This window comes from Gigantopelta aegis, chromosome 14 (genome assembly GCF_016097555.1).
Source record: "Gigantopelta aegis isolate Gae_Host chromosome 14, Gae_host_genome, whole genome shotgun sequence".
Lineage (NCBI taxonomy): Eukaryota > Metazoa > Mollusca > Gastropoda > Neomphalida > Peltospiridae > Gigantopelta > Gigantopelta aegis.
Genome location: NC_054712.1, coordinates 46,948,358 through 46,961,570, shown reverse-complemented (window position 1 = coordinate 46,961,570; position 13,213 = coordinate 46,948,358). Strand labels below are relative to the sequence as shown.

Below are 13,213 nucleotides of genomic sequence, written 5' to 3'. Positions count from 1 at the left end.
TTACGACTGCGAGCAGCAGGAGCAACAACAACAACAACAACAACAATAATAGCAGAAGCAGGAGCAGCAGAATGTCGAATCTGGTGTCATAGGAATGTAACAATTCCGGCTGTTCGTGAATGAAAACGTGCTCGACTTTATGTCAGATTCGAAAATGTACAATAGTATTGTGGTATTATTGTGGTTTTTCACACGAATATGTAGTTGATCATACATTCGATAATATATTTCACTATCACCAGATATGAAAAGAAAATTCAAGCCAGAACTTTTTTATGATATAAAAATACCCTTCAATATGGTAAGAGGTCCAAGTACTTTTAAACTTGCTTGGATGACGTCCCACATGAACTTGGCGTCTCTGTTATATATGGCTCCCAGTCTCATTTAAATTCGATCTCACGAACATTAGCACGGAGGTTTCTAGTTAGTGGATCTGACGCTAACCAACGTCAACTCGCGTTCTAGGTTATCTTACGTCATAAACAATTCCAAACCTGTACCACATAGTGTAATATATACTAAGGTCTGTGCACAATCAGTTACCAAGAGCCATTTTTCTCCAATTAAAACAGTACTATTATTAGCATTAGACAACACAAGGGGGAATACAATATTTGTACTGCAGAGTAAGCATTCAAAACCCAATTCAAATAACATACTGTCACGCCGATCGTAAAAGCGTAAATGTACGTATATTTATACATACCGGTAGGTGTGTTCTACTTACAAATAGACCAATATTGGACATTCCAAGACACCCTGGATTTTTAACTGAAAGTGCTTCCGGTTTGTTTCTTTTTGTCCTTCTTTCATTTTTTAAATCGATATATATATATATTATAACAATTAGGAATATTATAAATTTTGCATTGCAGTGTTATTGTTTTTTTTATTTATTTATTATTTTTTTGTAGTTACTATTATTGAATTTTATATGACCCAATTTTCGTTCTTGTTCGTTTTTAAATGTTTGAAATTTATATTTAGGATTGCAAGTAATGTCAGTCTTGGATAATATTACAATTATGCGTCTTTGACTGATACTGCCTAATTTATTATTTATTTATTTTATATTGAAATTATATGTTATTTTGTTTCTGTTGTTGATATTATTATTATTATTATTATTATTATTATTATTATTACTATTATTATAATTATTGATGTTGTTGAATTTATGATATTATATGGTCATAATTATATTGTTCGAAGAAAGTCATTGTATTGGTTTTACTTTTCACATCCTTACTGATTTAAAGATAATAATAGTATTGTTAAATATATGAAAAAAGTAATGATCAGAAATGAACCCCTGTAAAATACGAAGGGCAATAAAGTCTTTAGGTATGTTTGTTCTCTTTTGCCGACATTATAACATGTTTACGACTAACAGATCCTTTCTGATTACTAGAATTACATATTAAAGACAATTTGTCTTTAACGTCCTAATGTTTATAGTAGCCCAAACCAGATTTTACATTCCAATAATTCCATATGTACAAAACAAATATACATTACAGAGAAAATAAATAATAACTGCTTCCAAAATTAGCACATTACCGCATTTTTATTTACGGTTCTATGGCGTCGGGCATATGGTTAAGGACCATACAGATATTGAGGGAGGAAACTCGCTGCCGCCACCTCATGGGCTACTCTTTTCGATTAGCAGCAAGGGATCTTTTATATGCACCATCCCATAGACAGGATAGCACATACCACGGCCTTTGATGTACCAGTCGTGGTGCACTGGCTGGTGCGAGAAATAACCCAATGGGACTACTGAAGGAGATCGATCCTAAACCGACCACGCATCTAGCGAGCGCTTTACCACTGGGCTACGTCTCGCCCCCTCTTGCAATGGCTGCAAACCGAGGACAGTCTCTTTAATTGTCTTTAGTATCATTGTATTCACGATAAAACACAGTAGCCAATTTTGACATTAGTATAATGCAATTTTCGTTGTATTTTCTTCTTTGACTGATCCTGCCAAATTATGTTCTATTGTTTATTTTATATTGAAATTATAAATGTTATTTATTATTATTACTATTATTGTTGTTTGTTATTACTATTATTATTGTTGTATTATACGGTCATAATTATATTATTCGAAGAACGTCATTACTTGTATTGTTTTTGCTTTTCACATCCTTACTGATTAAAAAAATATTGTTAAGTATATGAAATAAAGTAATAATCAGAAACAGACCCACAATACGAAGGGAATTAAAGTCTATAGGTCTTTATTTGGTACGATTGTTGTGTTTTGTTTTTAATTGTAATTTTTGTTTTTAATTGGTTTTCAAATAAAACACACACACCCAATTATTTCTATTTTATTACTATTATTATTTTATGGCCCAACAACGTTTCGTTTTTTCCTATGTTCAAGGGACATAATTCTGCGAAATAGTGAGTAAATTGCCATGAAGGAAGGAAATATTTTATTTAACGACGTACTCAACACATTTTATTTACTGTTATATGGCGTCGGACATATAATTAAGGACCACTCATATATTGAGAGGAAACCCGCTGTCGCCACTTCATGGGCTACTCTTTTCGATTAACAGCAAAATATTTTATATGCACCATTCCGCAGACAGGATAGTACATACCACGGACTTTGTTACACCAATTGTAGAGCACGAGACCCAGCCCAGTAGACACACCGACGGGGATCGATCCTAAACTGACCGCGCATCAAGCGACCGCTTTACCACTGGGCTACGTCTTGTTCCCAAATTGCCATGAAAGTCTGACTATATCTGTAACCGTACATGAAAGTCTGACTATATCTGTAACCGTACATGAAAGTCTGACTATATCTGTAACCGTACATGAAAGTCTGACTATATCTGTAACCGTACATGAAAGTCTGACTATATCTGTAACCGTACATGAAAAAGCTATGCACAAAATTTCAGCGTAATATGTTGGGGCATTTTTGGTCCCGTTTTACGCAGCAATCTTAGCGCCAAGATTACCTAAGTACGTACTTGGTGACCTTAGCGCTAAGATCGCTTCGTAAAAGGGAGCCTCGAAAAGTAATATTCTGTATCTCCGAAGTTCAAGGACCATAACTTTGTTAAAAATTAGTAAATCGTCATGAAAGCAACTTGATCCGTAACAGTACATGACAAAGCCATATACAAAATTTCAGCTCAATATCTCGAAACGGACGGAGACTAAAACCTATCTTGGAGTAATCAATAGTCGCACACCTAAGAACAAACAGTAAAGTAAACACGTGTAACCGAAAAGAAATAAAACAAATATTATTTACGTAAATAGTTGGTCCTTTGGTGTATATAACACACCACTTAATATTTACTGCCGAATTCATTTAGCAAAGCAAGTTTTTAAATAGAACCCACTTTTGGTGTTCTACGTAAAACATAACGAATAGTCGCGCACTCCATTCTATTCACATGTTCCTCAGTTTTCGCCTATGGACCCTTATATTTGTTATTAGAAAAAACTTACTTTTCACCAATGAAAAAACAAATGTTGTAAATCACTTATCAAAAAGTTGTTAACTTTAGACATATTCTGTTGACGGATCAGGAAGTTTTGTTTTATTATTTATTAATAAATGTGACGTCACTGATTGAATCATTCGTTTGTGCTTGCGAGCTTTATAAAAAATGTGACGTGCGCAACTATTTATTACTCTACAGTATGAACTATTATATTTATAGTATACGAAGCCAAAAACAAGAATGCGAAGAGCGACTGTCGTCTACCTCAATGGGGACGTAGCCCAGTGCTAAAGCGCTCGCTCGATGCGCGGTCGGTCTGGGATCGATCTCCATCGGTGGACTCATTGGGCTATTTCTCGTTCCAGCCAGTGCACCACGACTAGTATATCAAAGACCGTGGTATGTACTACCATGTCTGTGGGATGGTGCATATAAAAGATCCCTCGCTGCTGATCGAAAAGAGTAGCCCATGAAGTGCCGACAGCGGGTTTCCTCTCTCAATATCTGTGTGGTCCTTAACCATGTCTGACGCCGTATAAGCGTAAATAAAATGTGTTGAGTGCGTCGTTAAAACATTTCCTTTCGACCTTAAAATGCAACGCTGGAAAGTGGCAGCCTTCCTATATACGGAACACAAAACAGTAGTTAAATTAAATTGATTTATGACGTTATAAATCTGATAAGCAGAACTACAAGTTTGAGCATTATTTTCCTATGGTTTTTTTTTTTTTTTTTTTAAATTAATGACACAAATAAGATAAAAATATAAATAGTATTTTCCATGGAAAATGGGAAACAAACTGCCTCATAGTCGTAAGATCACAAGTAGGCCCAATATCTTCGGAAATCTTTTTGATATGTTCGGAACCGGCCTCGGTGGTGTCTTAGTTAAGCCATCGGACATAAGGCTGGTAGGTACAGGATTCGCAGCCCTGTACCAACTCCCACCCAGAGCAAGTTTTATCGACGCAATGGATAGGTTAAGCCCACTACACCCTCTTCTCTCTCACCAACTCCTGGACAGACAGCCCAGATAGCAGATGTGTGCCCAGGACAGCTTGCTTGAACCTCAATTGGATATAAGCCCAATAAGTTGAAATGATATATTCGGGATTTGCAAATAGTTACCTGCTTTTCTACTTCATTCTGACAATATATCTGTGTGCTGTATAAATAAGCTTGACCGATACCCCAGTCTATACTAATCACACGATCGACTTCACGTCAGGGTCTTGTTAAAGTTACATTCTCTGGTTACCATATTATAACATCATGTACAAATATGAAATACAAGCTCAAATGCACTTTTAAAAAACTCGTGTGTGTTCGCTATGAACGGAGATCGTCAAAAGTATACGCTTGATTCGTCGCATGTGCCGCCATAGCTCGGCAAAGCACAAACGACAGCCTGTTGCCGATTTCAAATTGTAGGGTTCGTCTAAAAAATTTAAAAGAGAAATCTTGCGCTGTACGAAGAACTTTCGATTGATTATACGGTACTAGAGTCTTTCGTTAAAACCGATTTGATCTTGACAACGTATTATCGACAATCGTACCTTCCTATTTCAGAATATTTTATAAAATGTTAGTAGAACTTTCAAAGTTTAGTTTGTATACTAATAACACATTAATCATGTATATACTTTTCACTTGTTAATTTTACGTGTTAAAATCGACAAATTCAAATAAATATTCTTTCGTTTGTAAAGGGTAAAGTTGTGTGTGTGTGTTGTGTGTGTGTGTGTGTGTGTGTGTGTGTGTGTGTGTGTGTGTTTAACAACATCAAAGTTAGAGCATATTGATTTAATAATCATCCGACGCCATACAACCGTAAATGAAATGTGTTGAGTGCGTCGTTAAATAAAACATATCCTATCCTTCCTTCCAATATGCTGTTGGATGTCTAACATTTGGTAATTTTGACATATAATCTTAGAGAGGAATTGGGTGCATGTGCAGGGGGAGGGTATTGGAGGTCGAAACCCTTACTTGCCCAAACTTAAAAACAATTGAAATGTATTTTCTGGGGGAGCATGGCCCCATATAAACTTCGCTCAACAGTCTATAACCCCAACCCCGCTGAAATCCCTGCACACGCGCCTTGGAAACACGATACATTTTTTTTTTTAAGCAAGGGATCGTTTATATGTACCATCCCACAGACAAGATATCACATATCATGGTCTTTTATATACCCGCCGATGGGGATCGATCCTAGACTGACCGCGCATTACCCCCCCCCCCCCCCCCACCTTTTTGGGTCTAAGTAATGAATAAAAATAACATATAGTCTTGAAAAATGTTACGTAAATCGAACACAGTACCCTCTTCCTCTACGCCTAGAGCGTTACGTAATTAGTAACACCCCCTTACATGTAACGCGTATGCCAACAGCTGGCCACTGTCAAAATTTCAAGGCAAATCCCCCACCCACCGACCCCTGGAAAGGCGTTGTACCATACCTCTATGGATATAAATATGTTTTGGAGATATGAGACGAACCCTCAATCAAGACAGTTAAATTTGTTCAAAAATTGTGAAATCTCACGTGATCTCTTGTTGGAGAATTCCACACTTGTAATAAGCCAATGAAAACCGAGATCGGTAGGAGCCCGTCAAAAGTGTCCCACTTTCGAAATACTGGCTTTGTTTTTGACCTGGATAAGCCAGCGTAGTGAGACCAATGCGGAGTGCAGCGTCATATATGCACCAAACGTAATTTGATTTCCTGTTCTATATGCTTAAATACTAGTAATAAAAATATTACGGATACTGCCGCTTTATGTTGTTGATACGATCGTAATATTTTATTAAAGGGACAGACCCTAGTTTTTACACACTAAGGCATATTTTTCACACAGACACTAATTTCAACCCGTAAACATGGACACTAAGTTTGGTTCATTTACAAGCATGTAACAAGTTTCGATACAACAGAGTGAAACAAGTCTGTGATGTTGAAATACCCTTAAAATATATACTAATACACGACTCCATAAACGTTATTTTCAGACGCATGTGCGTTTTTAAAAATATGAAAAATGCATTATGTGATATTATAAACACCAGGATGACCAGAAACACTTCGGTTGTACGGAAATGGATAATCTAAACAATAAAATATAAGTAATGTTTGATTTCAGTGATCATAAACGGCTCTAATAGTGAAAAACATGCCTTGGTGTTTAAAAACTAGGGTCTGTCCCTTTAAAAACTTTTATTTTCCTTTTAAATAAAGTGTTTCATAAGGTGTACCACGGAACATTTTTTAAAAGAAGAGTAAACTCAAACACGAGCCGTATGTGTTGGAAAGATGCATACCCGGACGACCAACACATACTGACACTTTAATAAATGAAAAACGTGTAATTTGATTACTCCTGCTAACTAGAGACAGCCATTTTCTTTTCATTTCGATGCGACCGGAACTCTAGCTTGGGGAGAAGTGACATCAGCTCCGACCAACTCCTGTATGCACAGTGTAAACAAAAGCAGTAATTTACAAGACGCTTTTCTTTGATCAACCGGACTTGTAAAACATCATAAATGACGTGATAATATAATAAACTATTTAACTAAATATATTTCAAGTTGCAAAATTGGAGTTATAGTATTTCCTTCTATTAAATAAACCAACGGAAAAATGTACACCATTTGGCATATTGGTATGCTACGATGGACCAAAAACGACAACCCACGATATAATACCAAAGTTATAATGTTCTTTTCTTTGTGACAACGTAATTGGTCAGTTCTTTGATTTTAGTCTAAAATCAATAGTTCTACAAAACTATTTACAGTAATAAACCATGTCCATTACCATTTTAGGGCGACAGGTAATATTACACAATACCGGTTTGTAGTTTTCTCTCTAGACAGCGGTAATTAATTGGCTCGTCTGGTTACCTAACAAATACACACCTGCCAATCAGAAATCACAGGCAGAAGCAACTAACAGAATAGACCAATAGACCTCTTTCACATTCCCATTGCTCAAAGAGTACCGTCCCTTACCGAATTGGACGGTATCGAGGCTATATACAAATTGGGGGGCATGATCCACAGTTGTCACGAGCGTCGTATCTTCGTTGGAGCTGTGAATCTCTAGCCACTAACGTACATATTTCGTATAACATGTTAAAGTTTACATAGGAATGCTTTAAAGGAGCTCAATCACGGATTTAGTGGGCCTTGTTTCTCTAAATATGCATTATAAATGGAAATTACATTCATTTGGAATACCAAACCTAGTTATTGTATGATCCAAAACATTTTAATTGAACTACGATCGAGGGAATTCCACGACACGTTTTAATTGTATTCAGTTCTACGTGCAGGGACAAGTTCAGCCTGCCGTTTGTGCGTGTGCACGCACGTTAATCTTGCATTTTTATAGCCAAAACTCCTCCAGATAAAACACCGCCCCTCCACCCCAAAAAGGTAGTAGTAGGCTAATAATAATAATAATAGTACTAGCTTTACTAGTAGCCTATACAAAAAATGTATTTTGAGTTTTATTGGCCCTTGCAATTTTGAGCATTTGAAATGTGACTAAATACAGCAAAATAACCTTTTAGTCATATTTATTTACGGTAAAATTAACTCTTTTTTTTACAAAATTTACGTGAGCAGCCTCAAAAATGCAATCAGTGAAAAATTATTAAGTTCAAGCCCTGTTGTTAGTTTGTGTACTGTCCGTAGTTAGTTTCTCTTTCAGTTAATCTACCTCAGCCGCTGATAATTTGTAATTATTTTTATTTATTTATTTATTCATTCATCATCATTATTATTGTTATTATTATTATTTATTTATTATAATTAATTTTTTGTTAGTACTGTAGGGACAATATGACGCTATTCATATCTATGGAAAACGTACACAAAAGGGTCCGCTAAATTCATATACTCCCCCACCCCGTCCCCTGTTCAGAAAATGCACTGTTCGTACAGTACTTAGTATGTATTCCTCCTGTTCCAGATGGTTCCGTAATATGGATCAATCAACTACATGTACTTGTTTACCGCCTATATACATTTTTGCTGTGAATATAGCCAGCCCTCGTTAGTGGAGGCTATAGACACGGCCTTCGTATATATAATCACATCGTATATAAACACCGTCTAGTTCAGAGTATTCTTTAAAATGTAACAATTCCTATCCCAAGTCAGCTGGTATGGCATATTTTGTATAATAATGAATTTGACAAGGTGGAAAATGACGGTGTTTGTGTTCCAGAGTTTTTCGCGTACGACTAACGATAAATTTACGTATAGAAAGAAAGAAAGAAGTGTTTTATTTAACGACGCACTCAACACATTTTATTTACGGTTATATGGCGTCAGACATATGGTTACGGACCACACAGATTTTGAGAGGAAACCTGCTGTCGCCACTACATGGGCTACTCTTCCGATTGGCAGCAAGGGATCTTTTATTTGCGCTTCCCACAAGCAGGATAGCACAGACCATGGCCTTTGTTGAACCAGTTATGGATCACTGGTCGGTGCAAGTGGTTTACACCTACCCATTGAGCCTTGCGGAGCACTCACTCAAGGTTTGGAGTCGGTATCTGGATTAAAAATCCCATGCCTCGACTGGGATCCGAACCCAGTACCTACCAGCCTGTAGACCGATGGCCTGCCACGACGCCAAATTTACCTATAGATGCAAAGGCCTAACTAGTCGGGATTATCGACGTTTAACATGGGCGGATCCAGGAAATATTTTTAGGGGGGGGACCAAAAAAGAAGGGCACATTGACTCGTCAAAAGGGCACCTTACTACAAGTTTTGATATTTACAATTAATATGAATTCCTACAGTTCTACGTCATAATATACTAGCAATAATGAAGTAAATTGGCGTCACTCGCGTTAGAACCTCAATGGGGCCCCATTGAGACTCAATAACACAGACACATATCTGCAAGCTTGCGCATGTACACGAATATCTTGATTTCATTTATCTACAATATAATTATTGTTTACTTAAAAAAAAAAAAATTCTACAAACAAAAAGGGCACTTGGACATTTTGAGGGCACTTGAACAATTTTTGGGGGGGACGCGTCCCCCTGGTCCCCCCCCCCCTTGGATCCGCCCATGTTTAACATACTTCTGTTACTAAAATAAATTAATGTATAAGCTTAATATCATTCAGTACATGTTTTTATTAATTTTTAATAACTTATTTTCATTGGGGGTTTTTCTATTTACCCTACGTCGCAGAGGTCGGTCAAGCGTTCTCGTTACACGAGCTTGGTAAATCGTTGGCACTGCGGTTATTCGGGGAATGCCTGTCACGTGAATCAAAATAATACGTCACACCTCTGCTCTCCAAATAGCCGTTATTTTTCTCAGAATTATGGACCGTACCCATAATTCAATTTTTTTTTTTAATTATAAAATATCAATAATAAGTGTGATATGGTGGTTATGTAGTTGGTTCAATAAAGTACTTTTAGGTACAAATCAAATGTATATATTGTCATCAAATATTTTTTTGGGGGTCAGTACCTAATTAGGTCAACCATACATGACAGAGAAACATTAATTTAGACGAAGTCTCTGGAGCCGCTTGTCAAGAGGGAAGGGGGGAGGGGGGAGACTATAGCCCCACTTTTATAAACTCGGTTTTAAATATGGCTTTTGCCAAAAAAATCGGAAAGCATTATATAAACTTAAAGAAAAGGAGTTTTAGACTTAACTACTCAGTTCCCCTCCCCCAAACAAAAAATCCTAGCTACGGCCCTGATAATTAATCATGGATATTCACATTCCTATTCCGTGGCCTCCCATTGTCTATGCCCCCCCAACTTGACCACAGGTCTATTTCTGCGAGATCCTCGAGTTACCCCGCAACGGGCACATGCGCAGTGGAATGTGATAGAGGTCTATTAATAAAAAAAAACCCACTCCGTGTACGATTTCAGTACGTCGACCGGCCTCGGTGGCGCAGTGGTTAAGCCATCGGACTACAGGTTGGTTGGTACAGGCTCCAACCCAGAGTGAGTTCTTAATAGTCCAGGCAGTTGGCCTCAGACCACAATTAATTTCGCTATATGTTTCTATATAGCCTTAGTGGCTATAACATTTTTATTAATATCAGCAGGCCCGTGAAGTTTTGTATGTACCTTTGCCTGCATGGGGGACACATACCCTGAAAAGGACAACCCCTGTTGTCCAGCTCTTTCTCCCAGCATATTGGTTTAAACAGACACACCCTCTAAACCAGGCCGGAGTACACCCATTTTACACAAAAAGCACTACTTTTGCATGGGCCGGAATTACCACAAACAAGTCTTCAATGTCAGCAAGTTACACATGTTTACAAACTACATGCTATCCCCTGTCATTTCAGTCAAACAGTTGCCACTTCATAGCTGTCTGCCATGAAATAATCAGTCAAACAGCAGACTACTTGCGCGGTGAAACTTCCGGATTTTGGACAACCAAATGGAAGATAACTGTAATCTGAGGCCAGTTATGTAAATTTGCTTTTTTTTTTTTTTTTTTGCTAAAGTCAGTAAAATGTATTTCTTTTTATTCTTAAGACTATCCAGAATTAGAAATCCATTGGTGGCATTTTTTTCAGTCATTTGTTCATGGCGGCCATCTTGAAATTCAAAATGGCCATAATTTTGGAATATTTCACATATATTTTGACTCCCATTTAACATAGAAACACAATTCTTGTGTCTATTTATATTTATGAGGGCAATGAACTTGCTGATAACATTTTATTTAGTCATTTGGGCATGACAGCCATCTTGAAATTCAAAATGGCCACCAATTAAATATTCTTATATATATATTTACTCACAGTTGACCCACAACAACAATTTAGGTATCTGTTTACATATATGGGCTCAGTGAATGAAGTTGTGAAAACAAAAATTGTTGTCTGACCTAAGCATCCATCTTGAAATTCAAAATGGCCACCATTTTAATATATTTTCCCATATATTTCAACTCTCGGTTAACATAGACACACAGTATTTTTTGTCTATATGTACATTTATGTAGCCACAAATTTAATGATGACATTTTTATAGTCATCCAGTCGTGGCAGCCATCTTGAAATTCAAAATGGTCACCATTTTAATGTATTTTTCATATATCATAACTTCCGGTTAAGGCAGAAGCACAATTATTTTTGTCTGTATATTTTTAGGATCAATGAATTAAAGGGTGACATTTTTATAACCATCTTCCAGTCATGGAACCACGTTAAAATTCAAAAATGGCAGCCACATGGAGATTTAAAAATGGCCACCAATTTTATCATTTGGCAAATAATTTTCCTCCTAGTCCACATAAATTTTATGTGAAATAATAAAAATATTGCATTACTAATGACTTTCATGTTCTAAATTTTAAACTAATGAAATAGAGGAACAGACTAATTCACAATGACTCATTAGCAGGGCTCATCCATTTAGTATCTGGCTGATTGAATGTTGTTTAAATTAGCCACTTTTTTAATAATTTCTAAAGAAATATCCTACATACATGCATCTGAAAATTGAATAAAATTTATTATTTTCCATTTTGACCCCTGATTAGGCATCTACTTCATCTGTAATGGCATGTGTATTGCATCAACCATCACCACATATAGAGTTCTGTACATTGCAAATTGAATTGTATTCCTTACAGGTTCATCTACTTGAACATTTACTGATACCAGTCTAGATCACTGGATGTAGCATGGAATCCTAAACTAGGATATTTGCTTGGAGAGATACTCTCTGGGTATGCTGTTATTAGATATTTGGCAGTGTTGCCACACTTTGGATTGGTGATGGTGTCTTAGCTTCTATCCTCAGAATAGCTGCATCAATTATACACATGACCCTTGAGCTTAATACAATGGGGTACGGACCTTTGTATGATTCATCAATAATTCCAAGTTGGCCAAGAGCTTCAGATATAGCCAGTGGAGCTTTCCCGAATACATTCAATAACATTGGTTTGCATATACCATCAATTTGTCCGGTTGTGTCACATCCAGTTACTACATGCAACCCTGGTAATGTTGATTTTCTTTCTAAACCCAGTTCATCGTCAGTTAGTTGCATGTTGATTTGGTTGCCACTTACGTCTGTACCGATACTTATTGGGATCAGTGTGTGATCTTCTCAGGATAAAAACGAAGTCGGTGTCTGGTGCAGATATTCACTTCTAATCTGCCATATATGTTGTCAGTGAACAGAAGCATTTCCTGCATGCTTTGATTCACTATTAGACGGTTACATGTGTGTAAGATTTATATTTTAACAATACTATTGATGAAAGATGACATCAGATATTTTCACTAGCCAGGCTAAATTTTCGAAGCTATCCGAGTGCTACGATATCGAAAAACTATTGCAGGCCATGTGACAATGACACATGATTCCTCATACTCATAAGACGGTTTTTATCACCATTAGGATACACAAATAATTATACGTAAATCACAACCAGATCAACCTTCATACATTGTATAATGAACAGTTTCCAGAGATGGACTCGGATTACCAGATGTCCATGCTTTAACTGAATATGACACAGCAGCACAATTCGTGATGGTGGACATCAATAAAGAGAATTCCATGTATTCATGAAAACTCCATATATTAGTAACACCAAAGTCAGGTTGGAATCGGTGATTAATCATACAGAGGTCAGTGAAAAATGTGAAGATTTTACTGCATGGAACCAAGCACAAGGGTCATTTCTACAA

At 36.7% G+C, this 13,213-nt stretch overlaps 1 protein-coding gene across 1 annotated transcript in view; it reads left to right on the top strand.

The window, feature by feature from the left end:
* LOC121388503 (tubulin beta chain-like) overlaps positions 1-1,692 on the top strand; it is a 21,091-nt gene extending 19,399 nt beyond the window's left edge. Inside the window, exon 4 of the mRNA XM_041519857.1 lies at positions 1-1,692. This exon is cut by the window's left edge and continues 767 nt beyond it. Within this exon, the coding sequence (XP_041375791.1) occupies positions 1-49 (49 nt within the window). The 3' untranslated portion in view covers positions 50-1,692.
* The last annotated feature ends 11,521 nt before the right edge of the window (positions 1,693-13,213 follow it).